Source organism: Amblyraja radiata, chromosome 12, assembly GCF_010909765.2.
Source record: "Amblyraja radiata isolate CabotCenter1 chromosome 12, sAmbRad1.1.pri, whole genome shotgun sequence".
NCBI classification, from domain to species: domain Eukaryota; kingdom Metazoa; phylum Chordata; class Chondrichthyes; order Rajiformes; family Rajidae; genus Amblyraja; species Amblyraja radiata.
This window is the reverse complement of record NC_045967.1, coordinates 5,577,251-5,599,507: the sequence shown is the minus strand read 5'-3', so window position 1 is coordinate 5,599,507 and position 22,257 is coordinate 5,577,251. Positions and strand designations below refer to the sequence as shown.

Below are 22,257 nucleotides of genomic sequence, written 5' to 3'. Positions count from 1 at the left end.
GAATAAAACTGATTGTATTGTATTGTATTGACCCAAAACATCACCTATTCCTTTTCTCCAGAGATGCTGGAGTTACTCCAGCATTTTGTGTCTATCTTTGGTGTAAACCAGCATCTGCAGTTCCTTCCTACACAATTATTTTATTAATCTGTTTCTGTAAAATTAAAATCTGCTTCCCCTTACCTTTCACTCTCAGGCTCCCACCGCATTGTTCAGGAGAACAAAATAATCCAGGACAAGACCTAATGATAGGCAATTCTAAGTGACCAATTAACTGACTGACATTTAGTTTATGTTTAATCAGATGAGAAAGCCAAAACTCCAATAATGATTTGAGAGTTGCTGGGAGTTCAAAAAAATATTCATATTCAAAGATCTGATCAGTTGGCAAGAACAGTAGCTTAATTTTGCATTTTGAGTTAGAGCAAAGGTTAGGAAATTTTGAAAACACAAAACAACCAATGATTAAATAATTAATTCATTCTATTAATGAAACTTTCAACCTTATAAGTGGTTAAAATGTCCAATAATAAGAGTGTCCACTAAAATTTAACAAGTCTAATAAAAAGGCAAGGCAAACCAGACGAGAAAGTCAGATTCCTTCCCATGTCCTGGACAAGTGTCCTTAGCTGGAGGAGCCAAGACTAAATGGTGTAATCATTTTGATAGGTTAACAGAGGGAGAAAGCCCAAAGGCATTTAAAACATACACAATTGAACATAATGTCCTAGAACCCACAAGTCCTCAGACCAAATGCTCAGAAATCTCGTTAGTCTTCTAGTTGGTCTAAATGATTAAATGTCCACGACACTAATAACAAAATTATCTGTTTAAAAGCATATGATCAAACATTTTACTACGTACTATTATTAAAACTATGGTCAGAAAATACTTATTTAAATATAAAATAGATTTTATAGTTTAAAATCCATTGGCCTAATAAAACTACTTAATACAAACTGCAAGAACATTTTTTTTTAATATACAGAAATCACCAACCTTTGCCCCACCTAATAAACCAAGAGATAATGCCACCCTTGCACGGAGATCAGGTCTATCCTTTGGCCAAACATAAGTCAGCATAGCTTTGATGATTTTTCTTGTATCGGTATCCTTAAACTGAAAGATAAAATTTACAAAAATTAGCGCACTATTAACACTGGATAAATAGACAGCTAATATTTCTGTTCTGTAACGATCATTGAGAAAGCAATGGAAATGGCATTGAATTGACCATTGTCCTTCTGATTCAAGATCATTATCACAGCAAACATGACTAACAGTGTGACTCAGAAAATTCTCTTGCTATCATGTCATTTTAATTTTTGTTTATATGAAATTTATCAACATACAGAATAAAAGGAATTTTTAAAATTCTTTCCAGTCTAGACTCTTTTAAACAGGTAATCGATTTTGGCTTAAAGTATAAAAGGTATCAGATGACAATCCCATTTGCTTATTTTAAAACTTCATAAATATTTAGTGTTAACATACCAAATCTAGTCTTTTTGTACACAAAATGTTCCATATTTATACCACACCAATGCACATTTTTCTCCAACTACAAAATGTTAACTATATCCAAATTAAGATATTGCTGAGCAAGTTTTCTATTTTGAATGCAATTATGGATCTATAATTTCAAAATTGTTTTTTAGAAACAGCGTTTCATTGATGCATCAAGTCTTCCCAATTAGTCAGTTTCAGATTAGTTTCTTTCTGTATATACCGAGGTGCAATGACATTTCCTGTTCACCTGAAGCTCAGAATAAACATTACACATCCATTAATGATAAATGCAATCTCAAATGCACAACTGCAGAGCGGAATAGTGCAATCTGAACATCATATCATCTTCTCAGGAACACGTTAAAATATACATTAAAATTGAGGTAGATATATACAACAGAATAGAAAAAAGGAGAAGCTAAATATATTAAAAGGCTAAATCAAAGTAAGAAAGACTGGCATGGCATTGTAAAGAGGAAAGATTTTTATCAACAATGTTAAATAGCCTAAAAGAATGACATGACAATTAGACGTAAATGAATAATCTCAGAGGATGAAAGAATAGTCATAAATCCTTTGTCTGGGTTTTCACAGAAGAGTGCCTTTGTGGTAATTAAAGATATGGAGAGAAGCTGAAATAATTAGACAAGATAATTATAGATAAGGATCCACTGCTGAATCGTTTCTCAACTAATGCTGCTGGGAAAAAAAGAAAATCATTCAAATATCCTAGGACAAAAATGTTGTACCGGAGGAGATTACGATTGAAGGGTAAAAAAAGTGATCATAACTATATATGTTTAAGAAGAAACTGCAGATGCTGAAAAATCGAAGGTAGACAAAAATGCTGGAGAAACTCAGCGGGTCAGGCAGCATCTATGGAGCGAAGGAAATAAGCAATGTTTTGGGTCGAAACCCTTCTTCAGACTATACACCCATAAACTATACCCATGTGAGAGCTAAACTATATACCCATTTGAGAGCTTTTAAAGAACATGATCCAGATTAAAATTGGTAATCAGTTGGAATGACATGGCTAGAGCAAATATATAAAAGAAATTAATAAAAAAAGATTTTAGTAAAATTAAATGGTGTATAATAATGCTATAGAAGTTATATGTGAGACTCAAAAATGGTTTTAAAAGGGTGGCACATGCAAAACATGTCGATAATATAAGATGTTATGACATCAAAGAAATTATAGGGAAAATAGAAATAAATTTGGAGAAGTCACAAATAACAACAGCAGTTTATTAAAAGTATTCATTATCAATAAACATAAAGGACGATTTTGATCTGAAGGTGTTATGGGCCTGTCCCATTTAGGCGATTTTTCAGCGGACTGCTGGTGACTGTCAAGTTGCTGGCAGTCACTTGAAAAACAAGGAACTGGAACAGCGACTGTCAAGAGTGGAACACACACACATACACACAGGGGGGCGGTGGGGGGCGGCGAAGAGAACTTTTAAGAAGCCAGACAACTTTTAATAAGCCAGAGATACACAGCTGTGAAGTTCGGCGGACATTTAACATTACCTGTCGGTTATCCTTGATTTTGAAAACTCTCGCTTACGTTTTTTTCCCCAAATGAGCCAATGAAAATGCCCGCTCATCAAAGGCGATTAACTAAAACTACCTACGACTACCTACAACTACATGGCGACCCCACTACAACTGCACCTACGACTACAGGATTATCGATTTTCTCCATGGCGACCAATTTGTGGTTGCAGAAAATTTTTCAACATGTTGAAAAATTTGCGGCGACCATACTGAGGCTGCGACTAGTTCCCAGAATGTGGGAACTCCTCGCGACCATGAAGGAGATTCACCAGAGACCACCAGCAAACATGGGGCGACCATGTGGCGAGCGCAGAGTCTCCTGCACTCGCCTAAAAAGTCGCCTAAGTGGGACAGGCCCTTTAGGTACTTGATCTGAAGGTGAAATCTTCTCCATACATTACTCACAAACAAAACAGGCTTCACTATAAAGACAGAGCCTCAATGCCAATAAAGTTATTGACTTGTGGAATTTGTTCATTTTTGTACAAAAGTGTAACCCTGAGCCTGTCATTTTCAAGGAATGGCACTGATCCATCCTTTTACAAGTAGACTCCAGAGTTCAACAGTTTATTATAATCAATGCCCTGATATTTTAACAATATCAGAATGGTGCTATGTTTTGTTTAATCTCATTACCATCCTCTGTTGTCCTACAAAAACGAGGTATTTTAAACCCTCTCCCTTCCACCTTCGAGATTCTATGTTTTGTTCTTTCCTCTCTTTGCCCTAACTCTTCATTTAATTAAAATCCAATTTTCCCTGATCTGATGAAGCCATCAACTTGAAACATTAATCCCATTTCTTTTCCTGTAGGTGTTACCTGACCTACTGAGCATTACCCGTGTATTCTGCAGTTTGAACTTTAATGGTGCAAAGTATACCTAGACACTTCACAGGAGAGTTAAAAAAAACAACATCTTTTCATTATATACAAATGGATGATTCCCGTCTCAGTGCATCTCAAGCAACATTTACCATACTTGATCAGCACCCTTTTAGAGTGCAACATATAGGAAATGCACTTCAGAAACATAGCAACATTTCTTCTAAAGCTCCAAAACTTGTCATCTCTACAGGCACACAAGGATACCATAACCACTAAATTTCTCTCTGGGTTGCCTACATTGTGTCATTGAATAGATCTATAGAGCTCGTTACCCGTCATAGAAACTGATAACATTCTTGAACCAATGACGTGTAGGGATGGACAATACATGACAAGTAATGCTCAAGATTTCATCAATTAAAAAAAAAAAAACTATTCCCAACATGAAATGTTATAGCCATTCTTTCAGGTAAAGCCAAGTCAACAGATTTTAAAATTACAACATTATGGCTTAATGATAAAACAGAAATATTTACATTTTTGGGGTCGGTATGAAGGCCTCCACCAGCATGTCCATGCCAGTCTGTCCTCTTATCCACATGTTGCCACCACTGTGCAGCCTGAAACACAGAAAAAACAAAAGATAAAGTAAAATTAGTCTAACAAAGTTCAAGTTATTAACCCTTCTAATGCATTAAAATTCACTGCCGATGCCACAAAATTGACAGATTTATTTCATTAGCATTCAACTCCATAGCTGGAAGACCTAGGCAGGAGCATGGAAAAGCAACCAGTTTTCAAACGTTTGTCACTGATATGCAGGATTGTCTAACTGATAAAGGATGGATATGTACAGTCCCACTGGCAGGATAAAAAAATGCCTCTTCTACTTGTTGATTCACTTGCCAAGAATAGAAATGTGGACAAGAATCAATCCTGCGTATAGCAAACACTAACCGAGTCCTCCCCTTGGTAAAACTAAAACAGAAATACAAAAACTGAACTGTCATTCAAGATTATTCAAATATAATTCTTTTTTTTCTAGGTCTTTGTTGCAAAGAATACAGGTCTTAACAAGCACCAGGTGTAAAACACTATTAAACGTGTGAGAAAGTGTGCACAAAGGAGGCAAGACCCATATTTAATCACTGCAATAAATATGAAGCGACATCTTCCTGCTCTAACACAGACAGCAGCTATAATGTTTACAATGGCAATAAAATATATGCTTGGAAGGTTAGAATTTACTGTCTCTCACCAATTTCCACAGGTCATGTGGCATTTACAAGCCAGAGCCAGCTGAACAACTTAATCTCTGCAAACTCCTCTGTCAAGCTTCACAAGTTTGCGGACAACACAACCCTGATTGGACTGATCCAGGATGGGGAGGAATCTGCCTACAGACAGGAAGTGTCACATCTGGCGTCTTGGTGCCTACGTAACAACCTGGAGCTCAATGCTCTTAAGACAGTGGAATTGATAGTAGACTTTAGGAGAGCTCTCCCTCCCCTCCCCCCACTCACCATCAACAACACCACAGTCTCATCTGTGGAGTCTTTAAAGATCCTTGGAACCATTATCTCCAAGGACCTGAAATGGGGGGCTACCATCAACTCCACAGTCAAAAAGGCACAATAGAGGATGTACTTCCTGCGGCAGCTGAGGAAGCACAATCTGCCACAGGCAACGATGGTCCAATTCTATATTGTCATCGTAGAGTCTGTCCTCACCTTCTCCATCATGGTCTGGCCTGGCTCAGCCACCAAGCACGACATCCGGAGGCTGCAGCGCATTGTTTGATCAGCTGAGAAGGTTGATGGTCGCAACCTTCCCCCCGCCCTCCATCGTCGAACTGCACACTGCAAGGGCCAGGAGGCGAGCGGGCAAGATCATCTCTGACCCCTCTCACCCTGGCCACAAATTCTTTGAAGCACTTCCCTCTGGAGCCTATCACAGCATAAAAACAGCTTTTTTCCATGAGCAACAGCTCTACTCAATAAGCAAAAGTCTGTAGCCTCCTTTTGCTCCGGTATTTTATTTCATTCACATGTTTAATCTATAATGTTTTATTCTGAATGTTTTAATGTTTGATGATTTATTCTTAATTGTTTACTGTATGCCGTGTTGTTACTTGCGAGCGCAGCACCTAGGCAAATACCTTGTAGGTGTACATACTTCATATTCTTTTGATCTGCCATACTGTACATCAATAACATGGGTTATTCTTCCTTCTCATCTTTCCCTCAAAGCAATGTCTAATTTTCAGCAGCATCATAATTTGGATGGTAGTGGAAGACAGACAAATTACAATAAATCAGGAAATACAGGGTTCTGAGCAAGTCAGAAGCTCGGAACAGCAGCCGGTGGTACTATACAAAGATGTCCTGCACAGTTCAATAGACTGCGGAGCAATTTAGCAGAAGTGGACTGAAAATGGCTACCATGGTTAAGTGGTCTCATGAGGAACATGCAAGAGATTCATGGTCATAAGGTCATAAGTGATAGGAGCAGCATTAGGCCATTTGACCCATCAGGTCTACTCCGTCATTTAATCGTGGCTGATCTATCTCTCCCTCATAATCCCAATCTCCTGCCTTCTCCCCATAACCGCCGACACCTGTACTAATCAAGAATCTATCTATCTCTGCCTTAAAAATATCCACTGACTTGGCCTCCACAGCCTTCTGTGGCAAATAATTCCACAGGTTCACCACCCTGACTAAAGAAATTCCTTCTTATCTCCTACCTAAAGGAACGTCTTTTAACTCTGAGCCGATGATTGTCATGACAACAAGTCATGATAATGATATGCTAATATCTTGCCTTGATGTCAGCTGACTTGAAGGTCAGATCGGGTGTGTGCTGTGTAAGCCACGGCAGAAGCCACACTTTGATCCGACAGGTGATGCGATTACCGTCAGCGTGAAGTGGAATGCTTGGCTGGAGGAATTTGAAGCTTACGCCGACAGTCGAGGGCTCTGAGGGTACGCCAGGGCAGAAGGTGCAGCGGAGAGCATTGCTTCTCTTCACCGCAGGGCCAGCAGTTCGAGAAATGTTTTAAACACTCCCTGACACCAGAATGAAGGAAGACTATAAGAAAGCCGTTGATGCTTTGAACAGTCATTATGTGGTGGTGCCAAATGCTACATTTCAACGCCATGTAGGAAGAGGGCGAGACCGTTGCTCAATTTGTGACGAGACTCAGACAGGTGTCTGTAGGATGCAAATATGTGGCTGCTGATGTGGAGAACCAGATATTGGATCAGGTTGTCCAGCATTGCAGGTCAGACAAGCTCGGAGGAAGGCTGCTAGAAAAAGGGGGTGAATTAAACCTTAATGATGCTTTGTCGATTACAGCAGCACTGGAAGCTGTTGAGGGACAAATTTCACAGCATGAAATTGAAAGATTCCAAGACTGGGAAAGTTAACTGGCTGTAGACCAAGAAGTAAGCCTGAACGTGAGATCGAGTGTTACAGGTGTGGCAACAAGGGTCACATAGGGAAAGATGCATGTTGTCCAGCAAAAGGTAGAACATGTAGGGAATGTGGAGATAGAGATAATTTTGTAAAGTAATGTAAAAGTAAGGCCAGGGACAAGACAAGTGATTACAACAAGAAAGGGAAGTCCAGTGAAAAGAAAGACAGATCTTCATGTCCGTCACGTAGAAGGTGATTTCGGAAGTGATGAAGACAGTGATGAAGCTGGTGAGAATGCGGTGAAAAGGAATTATGTTTGCATGGAATGAGAGCCATCACGAGGACATTGCAGTGACCATCTGAGATGTTACAGTGCCAGTGATTGTAGATTCTGGTAGTGACAGCAACGTAATTGACAGATCACTTTGAGAATGCGTGAAACAGCAGACAATCAAGTCCACGTCAAGGAGCTGTAGTAGGAAGTTATATCCATACACCGCAGCTAAACCATTGCAGACCATTGGATGTTTCACGGCTAAAGTAGAAGTCGGAGATAGAGAAACTGAAGCAGAATTCGTGGTGATAGAGGAGAAGGGAGAACCTCTACTGAGTAGAAATACAGCTCAAGAGCTGTGAGCGCTTCACATCGGAGTGCATGTCAATTTAGTGCAGTCATATGATGACATGAGGCAGGAATTTCATTCAGTATTCCAAGGGGTTGGAAAATTGAAAGGCTGGCAAGTGAAGTTAGTCATTGATGAAAATGTCAAGCCGATAGCTCAACCGGTGCGGAGAACGCCATTTGGACTTCGTGGAAAAGTAAAAAGGAGTTGATTGATCAGGACATTATACAATTCAATTTATTGTCATTTGGACCCCTTGAGGTCCAAACGAAATGTCGTTTCTGCAGCCATACATTACAAACAAATAGACCCAAGACACAACATAATTTACATAAACATCCATCACATTGCTGTGATGGAAGGCCAAAAAAACTTATCTCTCCACTGCACTCTCCCCCCCGATGTCAGAGTCAAAGTCAAAGTCAAAGCCCCCGGCGGGCGATGGCGAATTGTCCCGCAGCCATTAAAGCCACGCCGGGTGATGCAAGGTCACGCACCGGGTCTTGGTGTTAGAGCCCCGGCGGGCGCTCGCAGTCCCGCAGCCATTCCAAGCCGCGCGGGGCAGTGCTGTAAGGCACCGCTCCAGGAGCTCTTCAACCCCGCAACTCGGGCGGGAGAAGTCGCCGTTGCGGAAGCCCTGAAAAGCGGTCTCCCTCCAGGGACCCGCGGGCTCCCGGTGCCGCCCGCCAAACCCGCAGTTGCAGCCACCGAATCTCCGGGGGTCGGGTCGTAGCAGCGTCCACCACCGCTCCACCCGCTCTGGACTCGGCCAGCTCCGCGACGGTGAGGTGAGTAGTCGGCACCACAGCCCCCGGTCTTCCTGTTGGAGGCCGCTCCTCGTTGCAGCCCCAACGACAACGGCGCCCACATTATTGAGCCTGTTGAACGTTCGACACCATGGGTGAGTCCAGTTGTGATTGTGCCAAACCCAATGGTGACATTAGACTGGGCGTTGACATGAGGAGAGCCAATGAGGCAATAATCAGAGAAAGACACCCAATTCCTACAGTTGATGAGGTGCTACAAGAGTTATCAACCATAGAAACATAGAAAATAGGTGGAGGAGGCCATTCGGCCCTTCGAGCCAGCACCGCCATTCATTGTGATCATGGCTGATTGTTCCCAATCAATAACCTGTGCCTGCTTTCTCCCCATATCCCTTGATTCCACTAGCCCCTCGAGCTCTATCGAACTCCCTTAAATCCATCCAGTGATTTGGCCTCCACTGCCCTCAGTGGCAGGGAATTCCACAAAACCAGTAAAGTGTTCTCCAAAATTGATCTCAAGTGGGGATATCATCAGTTGCAATTGCATCCTGAGTCAAGAGAGGTGACAACATTTGTCACTCACTGCGGATTGTACCGGTTCAAAAGACTGATGTTCGGAATCAATGCTGCCCCCGAGATCTATCAGTACGAGATCTGCAGAGTGATTCAAGGTGTACCAGGAGCAGTAAACATATCAGATGACATCATCGCCCATGCATCAATTCGTGAAGAGCATGACAGGAGGTTGAAGCTAGTGTTGACTAAACTTCAAGAAGCAATGTCTCACCGTGAATGAAGACAAGTGCAAGTTTGGCGTCTCTGAGATGGATTTCATGGGACTCACAAGCGAAGGGCTGAACCCAGCCAAAGCTAAAGTGAAAGCTGTTGCAGATGCATGTGAACCTCAGAATGCAACCGAAACGAGGAGCTTTCTAGGACTGGTCAATTACTGTGCAAAATGTATTCCAAATTTTGCTTCACTGGCAAATTCACTGAGAAAGTTGACCAGGAAAGACATACCGTTCCAGTTTGGGAGTGAACAGAGACAGGCATTCAATTCACTGAAACAGTCTAATGAGTGCAGAAACCCTTGGATATTATGATCCAGCTGCACCAACAAAAGTCATAGCAGATGCTAGTCCGGTCAGCTTAGGAGCAGTGCTGGTGCAGACACATGCAGATGGACCCAGAATCATAGCATATGCCAGTAGATCGTTAACCAGCGTGGAGAGAAGGTATTCTCAAACAGAGAAAGAAGCACTGTGACTTGTGTGGGCCTGTGAAAGGTTCCATGCATACTTGTACAGCATTGAATTTGAACTTGTTACAGATCACAAGCCGCTAGAAGTGATCTTTTCGACACGGTCCAAGCCATGTGCCAGAATAGATCGTTGGGTGCTGAGACTGCAACAGTACAAGTACAAAGTAGTCCACATTGCTGGGAAAACAAACATCAAACAACAGGCCCCGCTGTCGAGACTGGTGAAGGATGAACAGCTGGGAGCAACATCCGCACTAGAGATAGAAGCAGAGAACTTTGTGCGCTTTGTCGCAATTCAGTCAACGCCAGGAGCCGTGACAACAAAGGAAGTTGAGAGGGAATCAGAACATGATCCTGAGAGCGTATTCACAGTGGGCAATGGGATCAATGCCCTTACAAAGCATATGTTCCCATAAAAGATGAATTTTGTGTAATTGGTCTGTGAGTGCTGAGAGGTAGCAGACTGGACATCCCGCAGGCACTACGACCAAGGATCGTGTCATTAGCTCATGGAGGACATCTAGGCATCGTCGGTACTAAACAGAATTTGCGGAGCAAAGTGTGGCGGCCAGGGTGTGAGTAAGATGCCGAAAATTTTGTCAAGACATGTCACGGATGCCAAATCACAAACCGGAGCAACCCACCAGAACCAATTAGAAGTACAAAGTTGCCAACAGGACCATGGGTTGACGTAGCTGTTGACTTTCTTGGACTACTTCCAACAGGTGAATCAATTATGGTAGTGGTAGACTACTATAGTAGGTACTATGAGTATGCAGTGGTGAAGTTAACTACAGCAGAAAAAACTGTACAGGCATTAGCAGAGATCTTCGCCAGACACGGGTTGCCTGTCACATTGTATTCCGACAATGGACCACAGTTTGTTTCCCAGACATTTGCTGAATACATGGGAATCACAGGCATCCATCATCACATGGTGACTCCGAAATGGCCACAAGCTAACAGAGAAGTAGAGAGACAAAACCAGTCCATAGAGAAGAGGATAGGAATCGCCCATGCTGAAGGGAAAAACTGGAAGGAGGCATTGTTAGCATACGTAGCTGTACATCGGCCGATCACTCACTCAACGACAGGGCAAAGTCCAGCAGAAGCTTTGTTTGGAAGGAAAATTTGCACTAAAATACCAGAAGTGCGAAAGATCATGGAAGACCAGGAGATGAGAGACTGATGCCGAAAAGAAAGATGCAGCAAAATGGTATGCCGACTTGAAACAAGGAGCCAGGCACTCTGAAATAATTCCTGGGGATGATGTGCTTGTGAGGCGAGATTATAGCGGTAAAATAGACACTGCTTACATAGAAACATAGAAAATAGGTGCAGGAGTAGGCCATTCAGCCCTTTGAGCCTGCACCGCCATTCAATATGTTCAAGGCTGATCATCCAACTCAGTAGCCTTCTCTCCATACCCCCTGATCCCTTTAGCCACAAGGGCCACATCTAACTCCCTCTTAAATATAGCCAATGAACTGGCCTCAACTACCTTCTGTGGCAGAGAATTCCAGAGATTCACCACTCTGGAATGTTTTTCTCATCTCGGTCCTAAAAGATTTCCCCCTTATCCTTAAACTGTGACCCCTTGTCCTGGACTTCCCCAACATCGGGAACAATCTTCCTGCATCTAGCCTGTCCAACCCCTTAAGCATTTTGTACGTTTCTATAAGATCCCCCCTCAATCTTCTAAATTCTAGCGAGTACAAGCCGAGTCTATCCAGTCTTTCTTCATATGAAAGTCCTGACATCCCTGGAATCAGTCTGGTGAACCTTCTCTGTACTCCCTCTATGGCAAGAATGTCTTTCTTCAGATTTGGAGACCAAAACTGTATGCAATACTCCAGATGTGGTCTCACCAAGACCCTGTACAACTGCAGTAGAACCTCCCTGCTCCTATACTCAAATCCATACCATTGCCAGCCATACAATGTTGTATCGAGGAGCAGCAGCATGGTGACAGTCAAGTCTCCAGAAGGTGGTAGCTACAAGATAAATGTATAGAGCGTCAAAAAGTACATGTCCAGAGACACTCAAAATGAGGTAGCCCAAAATCCACCAAGAGCTACTGATTCAGAGGGGCCAGACGACATCCGGTGACCGATGTTCCTGAGACAACCAGCATTTCCGAGGTGGTGAGCAGAGTTGCAGAGGCAGCACTCTGCAACGCAGGTGGTGAGCAGAGAAGGTGTCTGGGTGACAACACCTTGGCAGATTCAACAGGCTCTGACGCTTATTTGCCAGCTGGTGGACCAAAGCGTGAAAGGAGAGTCCCCAAGTGATACAACGATTTCGTATTATAGGTTATAGTTTTGCTGAGTAATTATACAGATGAATATGACATTTGGTTAAAGGCAAAGGAAGCTTACAGGTTATTATTTGTATTAAGGGAAAAAACTATTAGTTTGTATTTGTACAAGTATTTAGTTAGTGTTTCATAGGCTATGCTGTATTTGGCTAATCATTCTTATGAGTAAAGAATTGTTTGATTGTGCAGTTGTGTTATTATGATACTGTTTATTATGATCAAGTTTATTAAGGTTATAAGAGTGTAAAAAGTTGCACTTGTTTTGTAGTTGTAATGCATCTGTTTCATGAGTTATTGGAACACAAATGAAAACACAAATATGTTTTGTAAAAATTTAATTGGAAAGTATATTAGAAAGAATACATATTAATTTAAAGTTTAATTCTGGTAAAGGAGGGATGACATGACGATGAGTCATGATAATGATATGCTAATATCTTGACCTTGATGTCAGCTGACTTGAAGGTCAGATCGGGTGTGTGCTGTATAAGCCACGGCAGGATGCCATGGCCGGGGGAGATAATAGACACAGAGACAAAGGAATGTAACCTGTAAATATTGTGAGTATCAGTATTATTCCACATCTGAGGCGAAGATGTGACAATGACCTCTAGTCCTAGACTCTCCCACTAATGGAACTTAACCCAGAGTAAATATGTTCCCATAAAAAGGGTAAGACTGCTAAATCTAAAGCCCCTGGATGACAAAGGGCATATAGATGCCATGTTGCAAAAGAACAACGTATCAATCACCGAGAGGTCAATGTATCATAAAGTCTGGAAGTGCATTAAAAAAATATATAAGCAAAATTAAAAGGGAAATTAGGAAATAAAGGAGAAAGTATGAAAAAGTGGATGCAAGTCAAATAAAATGTATTTGCATTTACTTTGATAACTACATAAAGAAAGAGCATAGGCAATTTGGTACTGCAAGGGTTACCCACATAAGTGAGATAAGCAAACACTTTGCAACAGTCTTGATAAAAGATAATTCAGCACCTGATTCAGCACCCAACATGATTAATTTTTCACTCACTTCATTCTCCAACACATTTTCCTGTCTCAGTCTGATAGGACCTGTAATAACATTTGTTCATCTTTTCGTTTCTACAAATATATGATAGCTCCTACAATCTGATTTTGTGTTTCAAGTAAGCCTCCTCTCATATTCTACTTTGCCTTTCCTTACCAATGGCTTGGTCCTCCTGTGCTAAATTTTGAAATGATCCCAATCCTCAGGTTCACTTATTTTGGTAATGATACAAGCTTATTCCTTTAGATTCATAATGACAGCACAGGAGGCCACCATTAGCCAACTGGGTCTGCACAGGCTCTTTACCAGAGAAACTCATTAGCTCCACCTCCATTCTTTGCTCCTCCTCCACAATCTTGCAAATTGTTTCTCGTGTTGTTTGTCAAATTCTCTCTTGAAAGCCATAGTGGAGCCTGTCTTCATCACATCCATATTGATTGCATTCCCAATTCCAATCACACACTGCATCAAAAGGTTTTCCTCATGCCACTATTATTTTCTTTCCTTTATATTTTATTAGTGTGACCTCCAGTCCTCACCCCTTACACAATACCGACCCATTCGGCCCAGACTAATCATTTTATAAGCCTCTATCAGCTAGCAGCTTCTCTTCTCCAGAGAAACTAATGGTATGTATCCTTGTAACTATAGTATTTCATTCCATAAATCCTACTCACAAATCCTTATTGGATCTTCTCCAATGCTTTCACATCCTTTCCACAATATGGAGACTACTCCAGTTGAAGTTGGACTATTGGTTTACAAAAAGGCCCAGTATGAATTTCCCACTTCCACATGTCACTATTAACAAAGCCCAGTATGTTGCACGCCTTAACTATTTTCTCAATTCAGTTCATAATTTTCCAAATAATTTCCATAATTAACAAAAAGCAGCAGCATCTGCGCATGCAGCAAGAAACAAAAGTTGTGAAAATAAATTTATATCCCCTCCACACACACACACACATACATAAATTCTGCTAGAATGGATTTTATTCCACGTCTCATATTTGTGGTTGGTGATTGAGTGAATTCCTGAAGGGAATATGTCCTCAACCCGAACAACACTTTGATAATGCAATTAGGTTGTATAAATTTTCATTTATTACTATTAATTCAGCTTCCTTGTAGCAAATGTACTTCAACTGATTAATTTAGGATAGTCATCGGCATCTTCATAAAAGTTCAAATCTTTTTTATTTATTTTTTATTAGAAGCAATTGTACAAGAATAAAACAATACAATACAATACCTTTTATTTGTCATTTGAACCTCACGAGGTTCAAACGAAATTTGGTTTCTGCAGCCATACAAAAAAAGAACCAAGACACACACCAACACAATTCAATTCACATAAACATCCATCACAGTGAGTCCTCCTCACTGTGATGGAAGGCAAAACTTGTCTCTCCCCTGCTCTCCATTCCTCTCCCGAAGTCGAGGTCAAAGCCCCCGGCGGGCGCAAGCAAGTCCGCGGCCACTCAAAGCCACGCCGGGCGATGTAGGGCCCTGCCCCGGGTCTTGATGTTGGAGCCCCCGGCGGGCACTAGCAAGTCCGCGACAATTTACAGCCGCGCCGGACGTTGTAAGGCCCCGCTCCAGGTCAATCTCAACCCCGCAATTCGGGCGGGAGAAGTCGCCGCTGCCGGTGCCCCGCAAAGCAGTCTCCCACCGGGGACCCGCGATCTCCCGGTGTCACCATCCACCGGAGTCGGGTCGCAGCAGCTCGCCCCCGCAGCCCTCCATGCTCTGAAGCCGGCTAGCTCCACGGAGGTAGGTCCGTAGGTCCACAGCTCCACAGTTCCACAGGCTCCGTGACTTGAGCCCCCAGATCGCTCCGGTTCGAGGCTGCTCCACGGCGCTAGGCCCCAACGGCAACGGAGACCCGACATGGAAAAGGTCGGGTCTCCATGCAGGGAAGCATATAAAATTATACAGTTAATGTACAGCTTCAATTTTAACTTGAAAATAAAGGAAAACAAAAGAGAAAGAACAAGAGAGAGGAAAAAGTGAGCGGTGCAAAGATAGGACCCCTAGACTACCAAAGTAGTGTAGCCAAAGAGTGGATAAAAGAAAGAAAAAAAAAAGAAAAAAGAAAAAGAGAGGAAAAAGTGGTGATATACCTGCCTCTCGTCCACCCCCCCCCCTCCACCCAACCCATAGTTGGAAATAAATCCAAAGTTGTGTCGCGCCATACTATCCTTGTAAGAATTCGAACAAAATTCAAATCTAAAGCTGATGAGAGAGGACCTGATGAAAAGACCAATGGAAATCTATATTACTAAAAGTCTGATCTTGACCACTTCCTGTTTTTGTTTCATGATTTAAGAAAAAACGCCGCCACTTACGGCTGCGATTTTTGGTCATCGTACTCAGAGTTCCCCTCTGCTGCGCAGGACAAGAGGATTTTTCCCATCGATGAAAAATAAAAGAGTTATTAATGTTTAAAAAATGTTGAGATTATCTCTGCTGCCCCTGCTGGTGGGAGGGGGGAGGGACCATAAAACCCGGAAGTGTTGTTCCTCAGTCAGTCTCTGCAAGATGGGGGAAGTGAGAATGTCACGTCTCTCAGTCTGAGCTGTGAATAACACTGAACACATGTCTACTAAACTGTGAGTGTGGTTTTACTGACCTTGAGTGCCCTTAATGTGGTTTGAAAATGAAAATGTGGTTGGTTTGAAGTAAAAGCACTGCAAATGGTTGGTGGGGGTTTGGGTTGAAGTAAAAGCACTGCAAATGGGTTGGTGGGGGTTTGGGTTGAAGTAAAAGCACTGCAAATGGTTGGTGGGGGTTTGGGATTGAAGTAAAAGCACTGCAAATGATTGGTTGGGGGTTGGGTTGAAGTAAAAGCACTGCAAATGGTTTGAGTCTGAACTTGACAACTTCCTGTTTGCACTGTATATTGATTTTGGATAAAACGCTACCACTTACAGCTGTGATTTTTGGCCATCTTACTCAGTCCCCCTTCGCTCATCAGGTGCAGAGGATTCTTCCCATCAATAAAAAATAAAAGTGTAAAAGTAAAAGTTTAAAAAATGTTGAGAATTCTGTCAATCACGCCATGAAGGCCACACGAGGGAAGGGGCAGGGACGAGGTTATCCCTCATATCCCCCCCTAACAAAATTGTGGAAACAATTACATGGACAACATATAACTTAGTGTATAATTACAAAGGTGCTTGTGACATTAAAATGTTGCAAAAGCCATCATACAAGTGATTTTCTTTTTACGGCTGATTGACAAGTAAAACTAGAGCACCAGAGAATGACCAATGCCAAACAAAACTAGCAAAGCAGCAACACCCAAGTAAAGAAATGCATGATTAAGCAAATTACAAAATGTCATCTAACTTCTATGGTTCCAAAGGTAACCAGAACTCCATTTTGACTCACCAATGTTTGAAACAATCGATCAGAATATTTCTTTCTAGTTCAAAGTCAATAGTTGCAAATTTTAAATCATATTTTGAGAAATTTCAGTTTGCACACTTCAAGCCAATTCATGTTTATTGACATGCACAAGTACAGTGGAGGTACAGATGTAATGAAAATCTTGCTTGCAAAACATCACAGGTAGATATTCAGACAGCACATAAAAACATAAATCATTTGTAAATTACACATCTATGAGACAGTGAAAAACAAACAAAAACATTAGTACAAAGCATTTATCAAAAAACGAGTTCATGATAATGCTAAAGGTGGTCCAGGATGTGTTAGCAAATTGAATTCGAAGGGTAGAAGATAAGGGTGATTGTAGATTTTTTTTTCAGATTGGAGGCCTGTGACAAGTGAGTTGTGCAGGGAATTGGGTCCATCATATTTTGTTACTTACTTTAATGATTTGGATGAGAATGTAAGTGGCGTTAGGGATTATTCAGGAGTTCTGAAATTATGTGGATGTAGTAGGCATTCTAACTGAGTATCTGTGTTAATGTGCGGTGCAAATGTTAATCATTTTGAAATTAAAAGTACAGCTTTGTAATCGAGTAGAGCTGCCTATTGACATGACCATGACATATTCATGTAAGTATCAGCCCATTGTAAGATAACAGGGTATTATCAGGCATACATCAAAACAGACACGTTAAGTTACTTTGCACCATTGGGACAGAGATGAAGGAAATGTCCAGACCAGACTTATTTGTCACTCTACACATCAAACACGGCCAGTGGCACATTTGTCTGTCTGGCAATAATAGGACAATTTGCCTACTCAAGACTAACTTTGGCTTGCCTGGGTTCCCTGTCCTCAGAGGCTTTTAGACCATCAATGGAATTAATTTCACACAGAGAGTTGTGAATCCGTGAAATTCTCTGCCTCAGGTGGAGGCCGGTTCTCTGGATACTTTCAAGAGAGAGCTAGATAGGGCTCTTAAAGATAGCGGAGTCAGGGGATATGGGGAGAAGGCAGGAACGGGGTACTGATTGGGGATGATCTGCCATGATCACATTGGATGGCGGTGCTGGCTCGAAGGGCCGAATGGCCTACTCCTGCACCTATTGTCTATTGTCATTTGGAAACAGCAAGGGCTTTTAGATCATCCGTGGAATTCATTTGGAACTAGCAAAGGTGTTAGAACATTCAGAGATGTACTCACTTACATTGCATGTGTAATTCCACAGAATCTTGTGTTTCAATGGAGACGTATTTTATTTAAATCAGGACAGGATTTAAATACATCAAATGAATGCGGCAGGCAACATAAAGAAAAATCCCATAAATTCTGCACATTTATTAAGAGCACAAGGGAGGCTAAGGAAAGAGCAGTTCTCCTTAAAGACCAACAAGACTGTCTTTGTGAAGAGCCATGGGAGAAGAGATCTTTAATAACTACTAGACCAAGTGCAGACCCGTTGGGTCTGTTCCCGCAATGCGCGGTTGCGAGGGGAGGGGGCGGCCTGAGGCGTCACACACACACACTAACCACCCCCATTGATATTATATTAAGAAGGGAGGGAGGAGAGGGGTAGGGCCGCCCAGCAGCCGTCGGCCTCAGAGTGAGCCTCAGCTCCATGGCCTCACATCCTCGGCACTTCAGACCTCGAATATGGGGAGGGAGGGTGGAGTGGGCGGGCGGGATCCCGACTGAGCCTGCGGGCCGCCAGTGAGGACGGCGAAAAGCAGCGGGGGGACCAGCCGATCTGTGGCTTCTGCCAGCGTGACAGAGCCGGGCCGGGGGGGGGAGGGGAGAGTGGAGGAGAGCCGGGCGGCAGCAGCCGTTATGGTCGCGTGAGGCACGCGTTGAGAAGGTGGACCTACTGGAATTTGGATAGACAAAAATTGATTAGGGATAGTCAGTATAAAGCTGTGCAAGGAAAATCATGTCTCACAAATCTATTGAGACTTTTGAAGAGGTAACCAAGAGATTTGATGAGGACTGGGCTGTGGGCATTGTCTAGCAAGGCCTTTGTCAAGGTCCCACACGGTAGAATGAAGGTTTAGATTCCATGGGATCCAGGGAGAGTAAGCTCAATGGATACACATTTAGCTTGATGACAGGATGATGGTGGAAAGTTTTTGTTTAGACTGGAGGCCTGTGATTAGTGGGGTGCCATTGGGATTGGAACTGTGCACATTTTTGTAAAGGATTTGGAGAAGAATGTACAAGGCATAGTTAATAAGTTTGCAGACAACATTAAAATACCAAATATTGTAGATAGTGAAGAAGGTGAACATGATCAACAGGATCATGATCAACTAGGTAAATGGCCAACACTGGCAAATGGTATTCAATTCAGACAAGTGCGTGGTGCTAAACTTTGGGAAGTCAAATCAGAGCAATACTTTCATAGTAGCACCCTTAGTACTGTTGTAAAATAGATGGACCAAGGAGTACAATTACATATCGCCCTGAAAGTGGTGTCACTGGAAGACAGGGTGGTGAAATTGGCAGATAGACACAAAATGTAGGAGTAACTCTGGAGCATCTCTGGGGAGAGGAATGGTGAAATTGGCATGTGGCACACTACCCTACATTAGTCAGGGCAAGCATAGTTGGGACATTATGTAACAGTTGCACATAGCATTGGTCATTATATTTGGAATACTGAGTACAGTTTTGTTGTCCTGCTATAGTAAAGATACCATTAAGCTGGAAAGAGCGCAAAGACGACATACGAGATTATTGCCAAGACTCAATGTTCTGACTTACAGAGAAAGGTTTGGCAAGCAAGGATTTTATTCTTTATAATTTAAGAAAAGGAGGTGGATAAAAGCATGAGGGGCATAGAAAGGGTGAATACACAGTCTTTTTCCCCAGGGTTTGGATGAGATTTAAAAGGAACTCCATTTACAAGTTCACAGATGGGACCACCATAGTGGGCCTGAACTCAAACAATGATGAGACATAATACAGGAAGAAAAAAACAACGGTTCTCAAAATTGCGTCAAAGCAATAACCCCTCCCTCAACATTAACAACACAAAAGGGCTTGTTATTGACTTCCGAAACAAGGTGTTGTATACGCATCAGTCAGCACAAAGATACCAAAGTGGAGGTGGTCAAGAGTTTCAAGTTACTATTTGTCCTGAACCAACCACATTGAAGTTACAGCAAGAAAGTGCACCAATGTCTCTGCTTCCTCAGAAGTCAAAGGACGTTTGCATGACTCCAATGACCTATATTAACTTCAGATGCAATGGAGAAAGCATCCTATCTAGGTGCATAACAACTTGGTTTGGCAATAACTCTGGCCACGACCTTAGAAATAGCAGAATTGTGCATGTAAACAGGCAATGACACAAGCCAGCTTCCCCCACATAAATTCACTTTTCACTCATGTCGCCTTATGACAAGTTAATAATAATAATAATGGATGGGATTTATATAGCGCCTTTCTAATACTCAAGGCGCTTTACATCGCATTATTCATTCACTCCTCAGTCACACTCGGTGGTGGTAAGCTACTTCTGTAGCCACAGCTGCCCTGGGGCAGACTGACGGAAGCGTGGCTGCCAATCTGTGCCTACGGCCCCTCCGACCACCACCAGTCACTCACACACATTCACACACAGGCAAATGTGGGTGAAGTGTCTTGCCCAAGGACACAACGACAGTATGCACTCCAAGCGGGATTCGAACCGGCTACCTTCCGGTTGCCAGCCGAACACTTAGCCCATTGTGCTATCTGTCGTCCCACCCCAGCCATTCCCTCTTCTCCTCTACATCAGGCAGAAGATACATACAAAACCTTAAAAGGACATATCACCGGATTCAGGATAGCTTCTTCCCTACTGATCAACCTCTAGTAACACACGGGCACAGCACCGACCTCCCAAGATATCTTAATAGGGCCTTTGCACTTTTTGTATCTCCACTTACTCTGCAGCAGTAATGCTACAACACTTAAACACTGGTATTTACAATAACTCTGGTATTTTTTCTCATTGCACTACCTTGTGACTTGATTGTACTCATGTACAGTATGATTTGACTGGATAGCATATAAAGCTTTTCTCCATATCGTAGTACATGTGACAACAAAACAATATCAATAACTGTTTCCACCTGACCTCAGACATATTGTCTCTCAAAACACTGATGTTACTTTAACCACACATGGCCATTGGGAAACTGACAAGTAGTAATTTTGATGTGGGGAGGAACTGCGATGCTGTGTCATTTCTATTGACTCTTGTACAATCATACTCTGGTTAAACAATGTAACATATAGCCTTTAGTATTTTTAGCTTGCTACAACAAGAGTAAACATATTGTTATTGGAAAAATTTTTACTTTTGAAAACCCGGGGCGGGCTTAAATGTGTTATAGCAAGTCTGAAACTATCTAGCGCCTAACCCCCTTTCCCCAATTGTCACGAGTGTCTTCATAACACGATTTTCTATTGCACGAGGTTTCTCATGAACACAACCACCGCGTTGGAGTAAGAACAACCTTTAGCGCTAACAGAATCTGCAAATAACAAACGGGTGTTTAAAATAAAGACAACAGCAATGCCTTAAAGTTCGATGTAAATGTACAACATGACAGTGGTGATAAATGTACAGGGTCAGCTGATAAGATAGTACTGACGCTTCTCGCACACGCCCCCTTTATCTTTGGCTGGAAACTCCCGGCCTGACGCGGTCATGAAGCACCAGCTGCCCCGACCGTGTTGGGGAGCGATGGCCAGGCGGTGCCACCCGCGGCCAGGCCGCTCTCTCCTCAGTCCCATCACCTTCCCTCCCACGGCCACGCTCGCAGCTTCACAACTTCCAGGAGCAGAGTTCGACAACTCAACCATGGCTGAACTATCATTCCCTCCCAAACACCATTCTCCTGCCTTTGCCCCGTAACCGCTCACCTCCGGCCGCCGCTCGGGGCGATTCCTGGAGCTCCACAGCAAGTGCGCGGCGCTGGCCGGCTGTGAGAGGAAAATGAGCCGGCGCCTGTGGAAGTGAACGCCGCCTCGCAGCAACGTCCAGAGCAGCGCCATCTTAGGCCGCGCCCGCTGCACTGTGGGAGCGCTCACGTCACCGCGCCGTGCGGACGCGACCTGTGACCTCGCCCCTAGCAACCGGCTCCATCACTCTGCACCCCGCCCCTAGCAACCGGCTCCATCACTCTGCACCTCATTGCCCCTAGCAACCGGCTCCATCACTGCACCCCGCCCCTAGCAACCGGCTCCATCACTCTGCACCTCATTGCCCCTAGCAACCGGCTCCATCACTCTGCACCCCGCCCCTAGCAACCGGCTCCATCACTCTGCACCCTGCCCCTAGCAACCGGCTCCATCACTCTGCACCCCGCCCCTAGCAACCGGCTCCATCACTCTGCACCCCAACCCTAGCAACCGGCTCCATCACTCTGCACCCTGCCCCTAGCAACCGGCTCCATCACTCTGCACCCCGCCCCTAGCAACCGGCTCCATCACTCTGCACCCCGACCCTAGCAACCGGCTCCATCACTCTGCACCTCGCCCCTAGCAACCGGCTCCATC

General features: G+C 43.1%; 1 protein-coding gene across 1 annotated transcript in view; it reads right to left on the bottom strand.

Moving 5' to 3' along the window:
• The window catches only part of abcb7 (ATP binding cassette subfamily B member 7), a 70,786-nt gene extending 48,990 nt beyond the window's left edge, over positions 1-21,796 (bottom strand). Inside the window, exons 1-3 of the mRNA XM_033030140.1 lie at positions 21,622-21,796; positions 4,435-4,518; positions 1,000-1,119 (exon numbers count right to left, since the gene is read on the bottom strand). Of these exons, the coding sequence (XP_032886031.1) occupies positions 1,000-1,119; positions 4,435-4,518; positions 21,622-21,753 (336 nt within the window). The 5' untranslated portion in view covers positions 21,754-21,796. The remainder of the gene's footprint in view (positions 1-999; positions 1,120-4,434; positions 4,519-21,621) is intronic.
• Between the last annotated feature and the right edge of the window lie 461 nt (positions 21,797-22,257).